At 40.8% G+C, this 18,795-nt stretch overlaps 1 protein-coding gene across 1 annotated transcript in view; it reads left to right on the top strand.

Annotated features, from left to right (window-relative positions):
• ENTPD1 (ectonucleoside triphosphate diphosphohydrolase 1) overlaps positions 1-18,795 on the top strand; it is a 96,366-nt gene that overhangs the window by 32,930 nt on the left and 44,641 nt on the right. The window contains exon 2 of the mRNA XM_026493742.4: positions 15,665-15,792. Within this exon, the coding sequence (XP_026349527.1) occupies positions 15,665-15,792 (128 nt within the window). The remainder of the gene's footprint in view (positions 1-15,664; positions 15,793-18,795) is intronic.

Here is an 18,795-nt window from a genome sequence, read left to right as displayed (position 1 = left end):
CCCACATATGGACAGTAGTAACAGGCCACAGGGCAAGCTGGGATTACTCTAATCGCTCTTTTCATACAGAGCTCACTACATCTTCACATCCGCTTCCCAAAGTAAGTGACAGATGTTTTAAAAATTTTAGTCTAGAAAATGAAGATTTAGAAAGTTAAGTAACTTGCCCAAGTCAAACAGCTAGTAAGAGGCAGGGTTGAGAGTACATCCTATGAGATTATTACATATCATAAATAAGAAGATGCATTGCTACTTAATCATACTGTAACCTCTCTTTAATCAGAATGACTCATTCCCAGAGACAAAGTAGAATTAACCGTGCTTGCTTAGAAAGGACTAGCTAAATGTGGAGTTCCTTCTATTATAAACCTATCATTCAGGGCTATTATTCTTTGTAATTCAGTGAAAAAATATTCCATGGAGTTTATGACTAAGCCCTGAGATCCAGATTTGGGATTTACTACCCAAACATTTGTCCTCTTGCTTCCAGTACTTGCAGACTGAAGTTGAGGTTTCCTGGCAGCTCACTAAAAATAGTCAACCATGGAGTTGAGAAGTTAAAACACATTTGAAATAATCAAATCCCCTACCCCTTTTCTTGATGGAAAACATTGTATTCTAAAAATTCAAATCAATCTTATCCATTCATTTATTCAGCTGACATATGGAGTACTGACATAGGCCAGACCCTTTGCTGGTTTCTGGAGATCTAAAAGATAAACTGTGTTCTCAAGGTGCTTGTTCTCATAGATGAGACTGACACAGGGTAAAGGCCATTGCAACACTGTGGGTACTGCCATGAGACAGATGCAAAGGAGGGTATTTATATTTAATCCATCATAAGAGGAGGGGCAGGAGACGGTCTGAAAGGCTTTCTGGAAACAGTGATATATAAACTGCTTATTCTCAGCCTCAATTTCCTCATAAGGTAGAGTTACAAGAAGGGAGAAAGGAAGAGTGTTTTAGGCAGAAAAAAGAAGCAGAAACATTGCGCAAGGCATGAGTATATGAAAAAAAGGGCCAAAGTAGAGATTATCACCTTGAACTGTACCTGGGGATATGGACTCAAAATTGTTGTTAAAGAGTTTTACTTTTATTTTGAGACATATTACTCAGAGAATCAGAAGTTCACACTGGTAGGGTTGTAGGATCAGGTTTGCATTCTTTTTTAAAGATTTTATTTATTTATTCGACAGAGATAGAGACAGCCAGCGAGAGAGGGAACACAAGCAGGGGGAGTGGGAGAGGAAGAAGCAGGCTCTTAGCGGAGGAGCCTGATGTGGGGCTCGATCCCGTAACACCGGGATCACTCCCTGAGCCGAAGGGAGACGCTTAACCGCTGTGCCACCCAGGCGCCCCCAGGTTTGCATTTTTAAGATAATCATGCTAGCTCTAAGTAGAGAATGAATTGGAAGGGGAAGAGCCCAGATGTGGGAGCCTTTATGAAAGCTGTGGGAGGAGTCTGGTCAAGGAATAAGGAGATAAATGAAAGGATTTGAGAGCTATTTAGTAGATAGAATCAATAAAACTTACAGTTTTTTGTTTTTTGGGTTTTTTGTTTTTTTTTTTTTGAGTTTGATTGGAGGGAGAAGGAGGAGTTTAAGGAGACTGGTGGCATGGTGGTGACCTTCACTGAGCAGATTATGCAGAAAAATTAGACTGGGAAAGAGAAAGTTAAGTTTTAGACATGGTGATTTTGGCTGTAAAACATCAAAGCAAATATGTTCCGTAGGTGACTGGGATTTGGAGCTCAAGAGAAAGTTCTGGACTGGAAATATAGATGAGAGCATCATCACCATAGAGATTAGGGAGTCATTTTCATACAGATTGGGGAGTCATCACCATTGAGTTGGAAATATGTATATAAAATGAGATGAACCAGGGTTCCAAGATGGAGCACTGTGGAACATTCCTATTTAAAGGGTATAGTGAGAAAAAGGAGCCAGCAAAGCAGGGGTGAGAGAAATAGGAGGACTATTACAGGAGCCTGGTGTTATGGAAGCCAAGAAAGGAGAGACTGTATGTAGTAACTAACTGTCAAATTCTACAGGAAACGCAAATACCGAAAAGCATCCACTGGATATTTCTGTGAGTGACTTTAGTGGACTGGTGGGACAGAAGCCAGGTGTGGTAGATCAAGGAGGGATGAGTTGAGAGGAGGTGGAATTTAGAAATACACAGCGTACAAGGAGGGAAAAAAACAAGTTAGAGGAAGTCAAATCTTAAGAACTGCTGTGGCATGGGTCAGCTCACTGGAGATGCCGGAGGGGGAGAGCTGGAGGCAAGAGAAGAGGAATGAACATACCAGTTTCATACAAAGCTCTAAGAAGAGAGGAAGTGGCCTTTCCCCACCCAGTCCTGAGAGAATAGGTGGAGGGTGGGCCTAATAGTGTCGTTGTTATCTAGCTTAACTATCCCATCCCTAAAGATGGCTCTACCAATGTGTCATTCCCAGAGGTCAGTTCTAGGCAACAAAGACTTTCCCAAAAGGTGGAGTAAAATTTTCTTCGTCAGCTCCTGTGTTCCCCAGAGCCTTTGGGTTTGTAGGAATTTCTGTCAAGAATTTGATTTAGCCATCATTTCCAAGGACCCTAATGTGTGCTTCCTTTTGTGTGGTATTCTGAGCTTTTGCTGAGGTGGGGACACTTTCCCTTCCACTCAGAACAATATTATAATTCCAAAGAAGAGAAAGCATATGGAATCACTCTTGTCTGCTTTGCCCCCCCACCCCAAGTCTGTTGCCCTTGTCTGGCTGCACCCCTCCTACCTCTGTGAGTCTGAGCAAGTAAGATAGCAGACTGGGTGTGAGCAAGAAGTACATGGAATATGCTGCACACATCGCTCTTGTGGTCTCCACATTGCATCTGTATTCTACAGGTGGCCTATGTCTTTAAGGGAAATACAATCTGTTTCATCTTGTGGAATAAAAAGAATGAGAATCCTATGAAACCAAACATGCAAATGATGAGTAGATAAAGCATAATACCCACTTACTGTTTAACAATGATCAGCTCATTTTTACCCTGTTAGAAAAATCATGGCAAGATAGCTCGGTGGACATGAAATCACAGTTGGGGGAGTTAGTCTTGTTATCTTAGAGAGGACATCCTTCATTACTATGGAGAAAGAAGTTTCAGGAAAATGGTATACTTGATTCCATGGGCCAGGGCACTTTTTCCCTAGACTGTGCTAGAGACACACACCACACTGTCCAATTCTTTTAGTTGCCTTTTCACTCCATGCAGATGACCCCACCTCACCATATTTACATATTCTCTCTTCACTTAGGTTGCAAAACTGAGTAGGACACCATGTTCTTAGTTGTATTCTGGATTTGAGGAAATACTCAAGTCACAGTGATTATAGGAAAGATGTTTGGGTTCGAAGCTGGTCTTTGGTATAAAAAGGTGGTTTTATGAAAGCACGGGACAGGACCTGTGGGCAGAATGAGCTGCCCTGGGGTTACGGGGAGTGGCCCATTATATACTTTCAAGTTGGGAGGGAGTCAGGGATAGCAGAAGCCTCCCAGGTATTTTGGAAACAAGGTTTCCAGGATCCTGAGGGGGCTAGCTATTGTTAGGAAAAGCTCATTTATTACTGTTTAGTAAAAACTCAGTCATGAGATTCTTCAGATGTATATCGTGGGTCATATGCTTGGAAGATGATAGCCAACATATATCTTGGGGGGTAGAGATGAAGTTTCTAAAGGAATTTTTATATGTTAAAGTAGACTTACAGGATCCTGGGGATTAAGATAGCCTTTTGCCCGTTAGCAAAGTATTAACATTGAGTCAGCTGAGTTCCTAGAGGAATGTCACTCTGCCTGTTTCAAGGACTTGTCAATGGGCTGTAGGTAATAAGGAAATTTAATAATTTTTCTTCTGCCTTTCCCACATCAAAAGGACTGAACATACATTTTTTAAAAAGTGTGGGCAATGTTGGTAGGAGCTGCTCTCATCTGTTCTGTGTTGGTCTTACTAGTTTTGCTCTAGGAGGATACGCCTTTCTCCAAGGTCCAGAGACCTTTCTTTAACCCCTCCTTCCTTCCATCTCACTAAATGAGTACAGAAAATAAGCTAAAAAAAATCTAGGGGACTCTTAGATTGTCCCTCGCAAATATCAATTTTGTCTGTTACACCCTTGACAGGAACTAGATACTGATCAACTTAAGACTGAGTTCTCACGTAAGTATCTAAAGTGCAAATACTCTGTGTTAATGGTTAAAGGGAGAGCCCTAGCTGCTTAGATACTGATGATCTATGACAAAGTTACCATGGGCATTTAGAAATTTGACTGTAACTTATCCAGAGAGTTGTTCTCTCTTGTGTTGTTACATAACAACAGAGGTGCCTGAGAGAAGATGACAAATTACCCTCAAAATAAAGCTCCAAATCCACCCAAAGTCTAGCTAAGTGACACCTGACGATTCTGCCCCAAAGAATGCAAAAGAGATTACACTGACCTAGGAAGAATGAATGAGTGGAGACCCAGAGATGGCTGCTCGGCCTCATCAGGTTGGTGAGTGAGTAGCAGGGTGGTAGACTGGGCAGAAAAATCAGCAAAGTCAGCATCAAACTACCATTGCACAACTTCCTATTTACCCATTCCCTACCTTCTGGGTCCCTAGTGTCATTGCCCCTTTACTCCAAACTGGAAACCCTCTGTAAATTTTTCTTCTTCAGCTCAAAGCCTTTGGGTTTTTAGGAATTTCTATTAAGAATTTTAAATTACTCAGAGAATCAGGAAGGAAGGAAGGAGGGAAAGGAGAAAGGAAGGAGGAGAAAGAAGAGAGGGGAAAGAGGGAGGTAGTAGGGAAGGTCACATGGTAAAATGTTTTAAGAATTGCTCAGTGCAGAAGGGAATCAACATGCAAGCCTGGGACTGCTATCCTTGAGGGGACCTGCTTGCTGGGTTAGCCCTTGGATGTCTGGATTTCAGAAGGGATCTCACCATTCTGAGGATTGGTGGGGATGGCTCACTGTGCTTTGGACTGTGCAGGTAGTGTGGTTTGTGCTGGGTAGCTACTTTCCTTCTGGGAATCTGGAATATTGGTGAGCGCTGAATGGAAGGTGCCTATATGGCCGGCCCCCAGTGAAAGCCCTGGGCACTGGGTCTCTGATGAGCTTCCCTGATAGACAATATTTCACATGTGCTGTCCCAGCTCACTTCTGGGGGATTTAGTATGTATTGTGGTCTCCACTGGGAGAAGACCCTTGGAATCTTGTGCCCAGGTTCCCCCAGACTTAGTTCCATGCTTTTTTTCCCCTTTGCTGAGGCTTCATATCCTTTCACTGTAATAATCTTAGTTGTGAGTATGAACATATAATGAGTCTTGAGTCCTAGCGAATCCATATTCTTCCAGAGATGTCTGTGCTTTTATCCAATGAGAACACACTGTACATGTTGTTTCACATTTTGCTTTTCACATATAAAATATTTCAAAGACAGTCTGCATCAACATTCATAGATCAAAGTCTTCTTTTTGCCTGCATAATATTATCTATAGTATATTAGAATTTATATATCCAGGCCCCAATTAATGGACCTTTAGTCATCTTTAGTCTCACTATTACAAATAATGCTGCACGAAACATCACTATACATGCATCCTTTTGTATGTTCATAAGTATAATCAGCATGTTAAATCTTTAGAAGTAGAATTCTTAGGGCACATGTTGTGATGAGCACTGGGTGTTGTATGTAACTAACGAATCATTGAAAACTACATCAAAAACTAATGATGTACTATACAGTGGCTAACTGAACATAATAAAAAATAGTAAAAAAAAAAAAAAAGAATTCTTGGGTCAAAGGATATATGTACTTTACTCTTTCATAGGTATTACAAAATTGCCACCCACCAAAGAGGTTGTATGGTTTTTTACTCCCACCAACATGTAAGAAATGCCTGTTTCCCCACATCATTGTTGATAAATAGAATTTCTTTACTGAATTTCCTTACTGAAAATTCGTGCTTCATAGACGTACAGTTCTATGTATTTTAATAAATGTATAGAGTTATCTAACTACCATCACAATCAAAATATAGAGTATTTCCATCATCTCTTTAAAAGTTCCCTTGTGATCTTTGGTAGTCAGTCCTCTGTCTCTGAACCTCTACCCACTGATCTGATTTCCATCTTTAGTTTTGCCTTTTTCAGAATATCATATAAAAGAAATCATACAGTATGTAGCCTTTTGAATCTGGCTTCTTTCACTTAGCATAATGCTTTTGAGATTCATCGATATTCTTGCCTTTATCAGTAGTTTATTCCTTTTTTTTTTGCTAAGTAGAATTCGACTGTATGGTTGTGTCACGATTTGGATACATTCACTAGTTGATGGGCATTTGGGTTATTTTGAGTTTTGTGTAGGCATATGTCTTAACTTTCTTTGGATAAATGCCTAAGAGTGGGATGGCCTGGTCATATGGCAGGTATATGCTTAACTTCAGGAGAGACTGCCAAACTCTTTCCAAAGTGGCTATGCCATTTTGCATCCCCAGTAGCAACATCTGAGAGTTCCAGTTGCACCATATCCTTGCCAACATTTGGTATTGTCAGTATTTTTTTTAATTTTGGCCATTCTAATAAGTATGTAGTAATGTTATACATTTATCAAATTAAAAAAAACCTTTGCTATTCTGGAAAGTGATAAAAGCTATCTCATTTTTTCATTTACATTTCTTTAATTAAGGGCATTTAGAATACACTTAATAAGTTAAGAATATTTTTCTTCAAATTGCCTATTCATGTTTTTTGCTTATTTTTTTATTAGGTAGGTTAATCATATTCTTAATGATTTTTAATGACTGTATATTAAGGAAACCAACTGGTTCATTCATAGTTGTTGCAAACATTTTCCTTAGTTTGTAATTTTTTACTTTGTTGATGGCATATTTTGCTGCAGAAATATTTTTATGTTTTATATTAAATATATCTCCTGAGTGTAAAGATGTGGAGGTAGAAATGGGAGAATTTATGAATGGAAGGTATAGAACACAGGGGACTGTAAGGCTAGGCAACCTGGGTGAGTCAGTTTATCCCACCTTGGCTGCAACCCCCATACTAGTGATATATGCTCAGTACAGATTTTCTTAGTCTGTCTCACTGGCTACAAAGAACCAAAGCTTATTGACAAACGCAGCTGCTTTGAGAAAGGGTAGAGTTTTGAGGGTGCAATTCTTCAATTCAGATGTGGCAGAGGATTCATTTAGTGGAAGCAATGTACTTACTGCAGAGACCATCAATACATGAGATTGTTAAGCTTGTTGGCTGGGACACAGGGAATTCCTGTCTGCAGTCTCAGTGATATCATTTTGTTGGAAACAACCCTCCTCCTTGCCAGCCCTATACTTGAATATGGAATTCCATGATGACCACAAAGACTTACTGTGCTCCATGCAGTCTATGGGCAAAATAATGCAGGAGAGGCTGGAAGGGGTATGCGTGAGGAGGTAGATGGTATGGTGGGAAGAAGTAAGGAGAAAGAGAGTGAGGAAGGGGACTCCTTGGCTTCCTTATTTCCCACACACAGAGCCCCTGTCCGCATTTGATTTTTGCAGTCATTAACATTTTTAGAGTCAGGCACACCAAGTGCAAAGTCAGTTACTTGCTGCTAATCTTTAAAAGAGCACAGCTCACAACAAGAACTGTGGGGCCGGGAGTATGGGGTTGGCAGAATCTGATTTGCAGGAAGAACTTGTTCTGCACCCCTACTCCCATTTCCACTGCCTGGTGTCCCTAGACAGGCTCCTCCCACCCAAAGCTGAGTCTCTGAAGGGGTTCACTCAGGATCAACCAGGCTACTTTGTTAAGATAAATGCACTCCTTTTCTAAAGAGCTGCAAACTGAGATTAACCAGCTAATTAACATTTCAAAGACTAGGAATAAAAGATCATGAATAAAAGCAAATTGTTTCCTCCGAAATCTGTGGTTCAAGAGATCAGTGGGATAGGACATTGGTTATCTAATCAATTATCCATCTCTACCTCTCTTTCCATTCTATCTTCCCCTCTTATTTTGTCTTCTTGCACGTGTCTCCCAAGTCTGAGTCAATCATGTTTTCCCGCCCTCTCATTTGCCTTTTGCCCTTTAACTAACTGGTCATCGCTGAGGCCTTGCAGTTTATTTTTAGCATTTGTGTATTTATTGACGTTGTACTGACTTCCTTGACTTAAGAACACAGGCAGGAAAAAAACCCCACCAAATTAAACTGCTTTGTCCTCAAACTTGACCCGGGATTTATTAATTGAAAAAATATGGGGAGGTGGTGAGATGGAAGAAGATCTTTCCATTTGAACAAAACTTGGGGTGAATTCTTTTGCACTGAGTCCAGGAACAAAGCTGAGTAATTTCTACACATCCCTAAGGCAGAACAATGGCTGAGGCATTGGAGTGGGCCTGAGAAACTCGGATTGAGTACCTCTTTGCTGTTTGCAAGATATATGACTTTGAGCAAGTCCCTTAACCTCTTTGGGAATTACAATCTCAGCCTCTGTTACTTAGCTCTAAGCTTCTGACTGTCATGGACTGAAGACTCTGTTTTAAAAGGTACAGCATTGCCTGGTGTTATCTGTGACAACAATTCCGACAACCCCACCAGCCAAATCCTCAAAGTCAGTCACTTTTCACTTCTGGATGATGGGATTGGCTCCCACATACAGCACTATTACTGTGTGCCAGGCACTGTAATAAGCCTCAGTCATGTGGTCCGGGATAGGGCAGTGGTTAAAAGCCTAGCCTCTGGGTCCAGAATACCTGAGCTTACCCCTACATCAGCATAACTCTGAGCAATTTACTTAACCTCTCTGTGACTCAGTTTCCTCATCTGTAAAATGACAATAATGATGATGATAATAGCACCTGTAATTCTGACCTTATTTAGAAAAAGGGTCTTTGCCAATGTAATTAAGGATCTTGAGATGAGATCATTCTGGATTTTGGGTGGGCCCTAAATTCAGTGACTAAGGTCCTGATAAGAGAAAAGAGGGAAATGTGACATACACAGACACAGGGAGAAAGGCCTTGTGCAGACAGTGATTAGAGAGATGCAGCCATAAGCCAAAGAATGCCAGCAGCCAGCAGAAGCTGGAAGAGGCAAGAAAGGAATCATCTCCAGAGACTCTGGCCCTGTTGACACCTTGATTCTGGGCTTCTGTCTTCCAGAATTGTGAGAGAATAAATTTCTGTTGTTTTAAGTCACCAAGTTTGCGGTAGTTTGTTGTGGTAGCCCTAGGAAGCTGATGCAGATGATAACAGTACATCTACCTCACAGGGTTATTGGGAGGGTTAAATGAGTGGTTACATTTAAAGTGCTAAGAGTACAGGGCGCCTGGGTGGCTTAGCCAGTTGAGCCTCTGCCTTCAGCTTGGGTCTGGAGCCCAGGGTCCTGGGATCAAGCCCCACATGCTTTTCCCTTTCCCTCTGGCTGCTGCTCCCCCTGCTTGTGCTCTGTCTCAAATAAATAAATAAAATCTTAAAAAAAAATAAAGTGCTAAGAGCAGAATCTGGAATACAGTGAGGGCTCTTGAAGTAGAGGCTACTATGTATTGTTAGCTCATTGGATCTTACCTAGCAACCCTATGAAGTAGGTACTATTATGACTCCCATTTTGCACATGGAGAAATGGAGGCTTAGAGAGGCTGAGCAAAGGTGAGCTTGTCTGGACTCTGCTCTAGCTTGAGCCACCCTTCAGAAGTCTGTGGAGTTGAACTTTCCGCTCATGGATCCTGGTTGGCTCGGTGACCCCTCATGATGATGCTTTCTCAGCAAAGATTCTCTGGTACTGATCCACCAAGACCAGAAGGTATAGAGAAGACCTCCCATGTAATGGTGTTTATTCCTCCTGGATTTATTTTACCAGCCCTGGTCTTGGCACAGGCTCTGTTCCAACCGAGCCAGGCTCTGTCTACACTTAGTTGTTTGATTATCCTATGACCTGACCTCACTGGGGTAGCCTCAGCACCTCATCACAAGAGACAGGTGTGTGCTGCCTAAAAGGCCACACGCTCCCTCTCCAGAGACTTCAAAGACCTCTGATGATTTCTTATTTACCCCTATGCTGCTGAGTGTAGATTATACAAATGATTAGAAATAAGTCAGATCACTTAGAGTAAGGCAAAGCCCTTGCTTGCAAGGTCCACATGCAAGTAACCCAGTTACCTACCTGACCATCTTTTATTATTCTCCCCTGCATCACTCTCCAGCCACACTGACCTCATGGCCCAGTACTGTCCCACCTCAGGGCCTTTGCACATGCAGTCTGGTTGCCTTTAATGCTCTTGCTCAACAGGTATGCATGCTTTCTTTTTTACTCCCTTGACTATCATCAATATCACCATCTTAGGCCTTTCTTAATCAACTTATCCTTCCTCTTCACCTTTTCTGCTTTTTCGCCCTCCTTAGCACTTATAATTATGTAACATGCCATAAATTTTACTTATCTTGTTTATTGTCTTTTCTTCCAAACTATGATAAAAGTACCATGAGGATGGGGATGCTTATCTGTGTTGTTGACTGCTATAGCTCAGAGCCTAGGACAGGGCTAGTGCACAGTATAATGCATTCCGTAAATAATTGTTGAGTGACTAACTGAAAGAATGAATGAAGTATAGCCCCTCCCCAACAATAGCTATGGAACTCCCGAACTGAAATGGGTTAATTCATGAAGTATCTGGAAGTAGCACACGAAGAGAGAACTACTGGAACAACTGAGCTTTGAAGCATATGGAGGGAACATAGCCTCTTATTGAGCTTGATTTTGATGGAGACAAGGAAAAGGATGTGGTGGAGAAAGAGGGGAATAGAATTCTAAGTGATGGAAATCTCAGATTTCTCAGGAAAAGTGAGAATCTAAAATTCATTTATTCATTCAACTGGAAATACAGCAATGAACAAGTCAGAAGAACTCAGGGTACTTACATTCTAGTGGTCATAATGTCAGGCAGTATGATCTTGGAGAAAAACATCTGCTTACTGAAATGGTGAGATAGGAAGGGCTTACATTTCCACAGGGTTGAGAGGTCTAGATCTGGCAGACTGTAGGAAGCTACCTTAAATTCTTGAACTGGAAGAGCCCTGGGAATGTCTGTCATGGGAGATTTCTGAAGCAACAGGAAGGATGGATTCTCATAGGGAAGGGCATTAGAAAGGGTGGGAGGTATGAGAAAGGGCTGTTGTACAGAGGTGGAAGTGGCTGGAGGAGGGTAGATAATCACCGTAGAAGAGAGTGTGTCGAAAGTGCCGGGAATGAACTGAGAAATTGAGAAAGGATCTTAAAGCCCCGGAGTGTGAGACCAATCTAAATGTGTGTCACCGAGAACAACTACTTGATGGAAAGGAAAGAAGATAGTAGAGATGGTGCAGGGACTTTGATGCCGGGATTTGGGACCAAATTAGGCCAGATTAGGACCAGTCCCTAACTTCAGTGACTGTCCCATCACTTGGCTTTGTGAAGGCCCACAGGAAGGACCACAGTACTTTATTGCTGTTTACCCTCTAAGCTTGTCTGTGTTTGCTCTCCTCTATATGACAAGCCAAACTTAATCTGAATGTAACCCATCAAACTGGAAATGGTCTGAAACTAGTGAGTTACACAGGATCTGCAGAGTAAAACTTTGGTTGTTTTTTGCCTGAAACCTACCCATCTTCAAACACTCCAAATCTTTTTATTAATGAAGTAAATTTTTAAGGTATTACATCTTTGGTATCATGAAGTAGAGATGGCTGAGATTTCTCTCACAGAATTTTCATCTTCACTTGAAGAGGATGCTAGCATTTGATGTCAGGATAACTGTTTGTGTAAGAATCAAATGGTCATTTTTTCTTTTTTGTTCTTTTCCTCTGACATAGCTAATTGGCTTGAAATCAATCTGTTTTCTCAAAGCTTGAGTTTCCTTCAGTTTTGTCTCTCAGGTGAAGAGCTGAACTTTCTACCTGACTCTCACCTTAAATAGAAACATTTTCTCACCTGTCATATGAGAGGGAAAAAATGGGAGGGAAGTGGCAGTCTTGAATTCTCCACTATAGTAAGACAATTCAAAGGAAAACAAACAAAACACTTTGCCATTAGATATTTTGATAAAAAGTATTTCTTGAAATTGTTTTTTGAAATGCCATTTCACATGGTGTGATAGAAACTGAATTTCTGTTATCTTCAAGGTAAATGAAGAGCTTTCAGGGAAGTGGGGGAGAGACAGTCACTGTGAATTTTCCATAACAGAATTTGACTGTAGCAGTCATGGCATCTGAAAGAGCTCTAGGGGCCAGAGAAGAGGGGGCTGTAACCTAAATGGTTCCCTTTTTATGAGCACATCCCAGCTAAGTCCCCCCCCAGACTCCCAGGTCTAGTGGTATGGCTAGTACCACATCCTAAGAAGAGTCTGGCTTCCAGCATGTGATAAGAGCTTTTGAAAACTACCTGCCATAAGCCATAGGAAACATGGTAGTATTTTAAGTACTCCTCCCTGGTAATCTAGACAGTTACATGAAAAACAAACTTACGAAGTCCATCTGGCCCAGTGTCCCTCAAGATACAGATGTAGTGAAAAGAAGGGGCACATGCACCCCAATGCTCATAGCAGCAATGTCCACAATAGCCAAACTGTGGAAGGAACCAAGATTCCCTTCAACAGATGAATGGATAAAAATGTGGTTCATATATACAGTGGAATATTACTCAGCCATCAGAAAGGATGAATACCAACAATTTGCATCAACATGGATGGAACTGGAGGGGATTATGCTAAGTGAAATAAGTCAAGCAGAGAAAGACAATTATCATATGGTTTCACTCATATGTGGAATATAAAGAAGAACATGGAGGACCACAGGGAAAGGGAGGGAAAACTGAATGGGAAGAAATCAGAGAGGGAGACAAACCATGAGAGACTCTGGACTCCGGGAACCAAACTGAGGGTTACAGAAGGGAGGGGAGTGAGGGGATGGAGCAATCGGGTGATAGGTATTAAGGAGGGCACATGTGGTGATGAGCATTGGGTGTTATATGCAACGAATGAATCTTTGATACATCAAAAACTAATGATGTACTTACTTTATGATGGCTCATTGAACATAATAAAATAAATAAATAAATAAATAAATAAATAAATAAATAAATACACAAACTTAGCCATTATTATTTTACTTTTTTGTAATAAAGCTTTTAAAAATTGTGTATGAAAAATTCCTAAAGTTTCTCTGTGACCTAAGTTCTTTTTCTTATCGTATCTGTAAAAAGAATATGATGAAAGTCTTCAATATATTCTGATAATACAGATGTCATTGCAACAGCTGGGCAAATATGGAAAAGTATATTTCCAGCTGTTCAGGAATAATAATGTTAGTAAATAATCTCATTAGGAAATGGAAGAGACAGAGTCATGTCAAACTGTTTCCCACCTCAGGGCTTTTGCAACTGCTGTTCCCTCTTTCTGGAATGTTCTTACTCCTTTTCATAGCTGGTGTTTTTTCATCACCCAGGTCTCAGTCAAATGTCACCTTCTCGGAGAGGCTTTCCTGACCCTCAGTTGAATCCTCCCACCCCAACTCCGCTGCATATCCCAATCCTTCCTTCTAATTTCCATTAAACTGTATAACATCCCTTGGTTTTAATTTCTTCTTAGTATGTATCGTGACCTGGAGTCGCTGATTTATGACTTCTGTTCTGGCTTATTTATCTCCCCAGCCAGATTGTGAACTCCAAAGAGCAGGGACCTTGTTGGTCTTTGTCACTACTAAGATTAGTGCCCAAATAGATGTGGAAGGAAAATGAGATAGCAAAATTGTCATATTTATGGAAACAAAATAACTAAATAGATTTTTTTTGAACAGCTTGAGGGAGTAAAGCATTCAAAATTCAATTAAAATAGAAACTGCTGCAATGTGCTGCCCTTGGGTATTAGATTTATAATTGTTCATCCAAAGTGCTGCTTGTTTTGAGCTGTGTTTGTCAGTATCAACACTTTGGGAACTGAGGCGAGTAGTACCTAGGGGGGTTCTTGTCCAGATTCCAGAGCCCTGGCGTCAAACAGGATACTTCTGCCACACCAGTTACATCAGGATATTTTGGCTTCAAAGTATTAAAATCCTGACTCTAACTGGATCAAAGCATAAGTCTCATGGGAAGATTGGAGCAGGGATTATTCTTTTAACAGTTCAAAATGCTATCAAAGACTCAAGTTCTGTCCATCTCTCTGTTCTGACACCATGGAAAGTCATCTTATCCAGGCAGGGCAATGTCTGAGGAAGACGAGAATTCTGCCTTTCTTTTCCTAAACTCGCTCCAGCAGACTTCCTCCAGGGTCTCATGGGCCATTTTTGGGTACAGATCCATTGTTGAACTAATCATTGGTGAGGGAATGAGATTGTGCACAACAATAAGGCCTGACTCTGAGCCAGAGGCTGCGGTGGTGGTGGTGGTGGAGGGTATCATTTTCCCATGAGTTATGTGGACTGCTTGGGGAGTGGCAGTCATCTGAACAAAACTGAGGTTCTTTTGGGAAGGGAGAAGGAGGGGAAGTGCTGTATATTTCATCTATTGTTCCTATGTTTGGAAGCAGTAGCTAATGGGGTTGCTAAAACTTTTCTCCTAAGTTTTTTACTGTTTGGTCTAATGAGTCAAGACTGGTTCAAGATTCTAGAGGTTGCTGAGCAGACTGGACACCCATATGGTTACAGTCCTTTGGATTAAGTCCAAGCTTCTGCTCAAGATCTTGGGGAGGAGCTCCTGTTTCAGCATGCGGTGGCTGCTGCTGTTCAAGAGGGAGATCCAGAGGGGGAGAGTCAGTCAGGCTCCTCTTCTAGCTGTTTTAATCCCATGCCCTGTCTTTAGAGAAGTGCAATCTATTCTGCAGAGCCTATCTCATTCCATGTGTTTCTTTATTGCTTTATCCTATCCTTCCTCCCCAAAGCCTAAGAAAAAAGTTTAGGGATAGTTTGGAAAGTTGAGAGAGGAAGAGAGTGAGTTGTCAGAATGGAGGGAGTGGGGCAGCTTTCCATTTCTTGTTCACTTCTGCTATATGCTCTGTTTGCAATGATCAAAGTAACTTGTGCCTTTTATATAATACTCTGCTTGGAGCTTTATTATGTCCCGCAACAGGTTGAGACTAAGAATAGATGAGATAATGTGAATGATGAAATGTTCAAAACTCCGCAGACGCTACACCATTACCAATTACAACATATAAGTGTGGTTGAAATGCAAGGGGTTTGTCAAGCCAAAAAATGGCATGGAGTGTTGGGACTTTGATGTTTGATGATATATTCTGAATACTTATCAACATCTTAAACATTTTGTGGTAGATTTGAAAAATGAGGGCAATCCTTGCCTTTTTGTTATTGCCTGTACTCTCATAGACCAGTATGACCTATTAAACTGACAATTTGGGACTCTTCCCTGTCCTCATTCTTTATCTGGTCATTGACCTAATTCTGTCCATTTTCCTTACCACAGCCACTAACTCAGTCTTGGCCCTTATCACGGGACAGACAAATCCTTTTGTTCTTGAATTATTTCCCTATTACTTCACAAGTGTTGTAGGGATAAAGAAAAACTTTTATCTATCTTTGATGTCTCCAGATAGCTAGCAGAAGACCTTACCAAAAGTGGAGGAAAATCAATGTTTGTTGATTTCTGGTATTTTCTTTTCTGCTTTTGGTTTTAGAGTCTGAACTGAAGAATTTTTGTTCCAGAAATATACTGATCATCCTTGGCTTCTCCTCTATCGTGGCTGTGATTGCTTTGATTGCTGTGGGGCTGACCCAGAACAAACCATTGCCAGAAAATGTTAAGGTAACAAATCTGAGGGGTCTGGCTGGGGTGCGGTGGGGGGAGGGGAAGGAGGTTATGGTAAAACAGAGCATACGGGAGGGGTGGAGGTTCTGGCAGCCCATGAGCAAGTCAATATCCACTGGATTAGTGAGGTAAAATGGAATGATGCTCATTCTGGAAGAGGGAATGTCTTGAATCAATTAGTGGTAGGAAGATAATTGTCTTTATGCTTGTTCAGCAATAATTATTGTTAATACTTTAAGAGAAACAAATACTTTATTCACTATATCCAGATATGTGCTGATATTTTGTGGTGCTATTTTGTGCTGACATTCTATGATCTAGTACTATCTCTACTTCTTATTCATTGTTTCACTGTGCATGTACTCTCTGATCTTCTTACTCAATCATTATTGCTATCATCAAAATAATAAAATTTATTAGAGAGCATTCTATAAAGCACTTTGAAAGTCAAAGATTGTGGAGAAGACTTATTCCTCATCTTCAAAATATTAAAGAAAGAAGCAAAATCAATGAAAAAAAAACCACAGAGAACACATACATGTATCAAATATAGTGAATTGAAATGAATTCATAGATGAACAGATTTCTTGAAAATTTCCACATTTGAAGAGGTAGTTAAATCATTAAAAATAATTAGGGTCATTAACTCTGCTGTGATTTATTTCTGTTTCCTTTCAAATTCATCAAAGTAAAATTTCAGAGACATAAATATAAGTAGCTTGTAATGTCATTTTATTTAATCTGTTAATTAAAAAGCATGTGGAAAATTTAAATTTATGTTGTAAATAACCATTTTAAACTTTCACTGAAGTTAAATAAATGTATAAGTAAATAAATCTAAAAGGGCCCAGAATATACCAACATGCTAATGTTGTGCATATTGGCACATATGTACACATAGGCGATGACATGTCCAGAAGTTAACTTGACCATGGAGGCTCTGGAATACATGGGCACGAGTTTATTTTATTGTATTTGAAGATACTAAACTGTGAGCTGGAAAGATGGATGCATATGCCAGGCTTCTAAAACTTTTGCCACCCACCCAAATCAGTTGCTGTATAGTGGAGGCCTGGATGTTACATTGGCATTCCTTTGCGACATGCGCTCAACTCAGTGTTGCTGTGCACAGCAACCCCTTTGTCAGTTCAGAAGGCTGATATTATCTCGTTTTCAATGGTCTCTTGCCTTTTAATGTTGAGTGATGTTGGCTCTCTTGGCAAAACTCCACTCACAGTTAAAGCTCGTGACATCTTGGTTCTGCGGTTTGTTTACCAGCTCCAAAAGTACATGATTGCGTTCCTGATTTGACCTTGTTCTATGTTCATTATTGCATCACTGGAGAGGGGGACTGCCTAGGAGGCAAAATCCATGACAGACTTGAGCTCTGTGTTCCCAGTGTATACTTCTGGTCATGGATGACCTTCCTGCATTCGCAGTGGTCATCATTGACTCTGTTGTGGTTCTGCGTTGTGTTGGCCCCACAAAATGGAACAGGCCTTTAAATAAGAGGTATGAGTATTTGAATAGTAGACAGTGGCATATGAAATGAATCTTTATAGCAATATCACTGGTTTATTTTACACAAAGATCATTTTATGTATGCAAACTAGTCATTTATTAAGGTCATACGCTAATTTTAATAAAATTGCTGGCATATATTGAGGGAAAAAATATTTTAGGAACTTGTCTTTGGTGATGGCTTTAAGCTATATATGCTGCCCAATTTGATAGTCACTAGCCATATGTAGCTATTTCAACTTAAGTTAATTTAGATAAAGTAAAATAAAATAATTTTGTTCCTTAATTGCACTAGCCATATTCCAAGCACTCAAGAACCTCATGTGGCTGGTGGATACTAAATTGGACAGTGCAGACATAGAACATGTCCACTGCAGAAAGTTCAATTGGACATTGCTGCTTTAGAGCATACTCTTTGATAATATCTCTGGAATCATTTAAAACTAAGTTTGAGGAATAAGGTATATGATAAACCATTATAAAATCTAAAATAAGGAACAAGAAATGAAACTTTTTCTTCTGTGGTTTGTAACCTAATACCAGGATCATCCCAGATATCATGAGCTAAAGTGCTTTGAGTAGTTTGTTGGAATAAATTTATTTCCTTTCAAAAATGATGGTTTAAAGGAAAACATTATTTCAATATCTTTACCTGGTACATTTGTTTTAAAAACATATAATATCAAACTTCCAGGGAAGATGGTGGAATAGGAGGACCTAAGCTCACCTGGTCCCATGGAACAAGATAACACCCACATCAGTGTAAATAACCTAGAAAATGATCTGAAGATTGACAGGACAGACTTTTCACAGCTAAATGTAGAGAAGAGGCCATATCAAAGAGGGTAGGAAGGGTGGAGACACATTTGGAAGCTAAATAGACCTGTCTGTAGGAGGGAGGAACAATACAGGCATGGAAAGGGGAGAGGACCAGACCGTCACACCAAGCACTCCAGGTGCACAGGGATCCTGCGTGAAACCAGAGGGGCCTAATTTCCGAGGTTCTTATAATCAGCAGGGATTAATGCCTGGAAATTTGAAAATTAGTGGGCTCAGTTCTGGAAGAGCCAGGAGGGTGAGAGGAAACTGAGTCCCCACCATTAAAGAGAGAGCACCTTAAACAAGCAGCCCTGTGGAGATACAGCATAGAAGCAGCAGTCTGAAAAGCACCTGGGGCATGCGGGAGGGAGATTTGTTTACTAATCTCAGAGCATGTGCTTGGAGGGGCAGGAATCATTGGGAGACTTCTCCAGGAACAAAGGAGTTGGTGGATGCCATTTCCTTCCCCCACCCTCCACCCTGTGAACCAGCACTTCTCCAACACTACCGAAATTGCTAACAGCCTGCCCCGCCCTTGTGTTCTCCTGTGGACATGCTGGCTCCAGCCAGGCCTCATTCCAGGTCTCCTATCACAACAGGCCTTACTAATACCACCCACCCTGCCCCCAAGTGCTTCTTGGGATCCACCTCCTCCAATCC

Source organism: Ursus arctos, unplaced genomic scaffold, assembly GCF_023065955.2.
Source record: "Ursus arctos isolate Adak ecotype North America unplaced genomic scaffold, UrsArc2.0 scaffold_7, whole genome shotgun sequence".
NCBI lineage: Eukaryota > Metazoa > Chordata > Mammalia > Carnivora > Ursidae > Ursus > Ursus arctos.
Note: the sequence above shows the minus strand (reverse complement) of the source record. Positions and strands in the feature narration are given on the sequence as shown.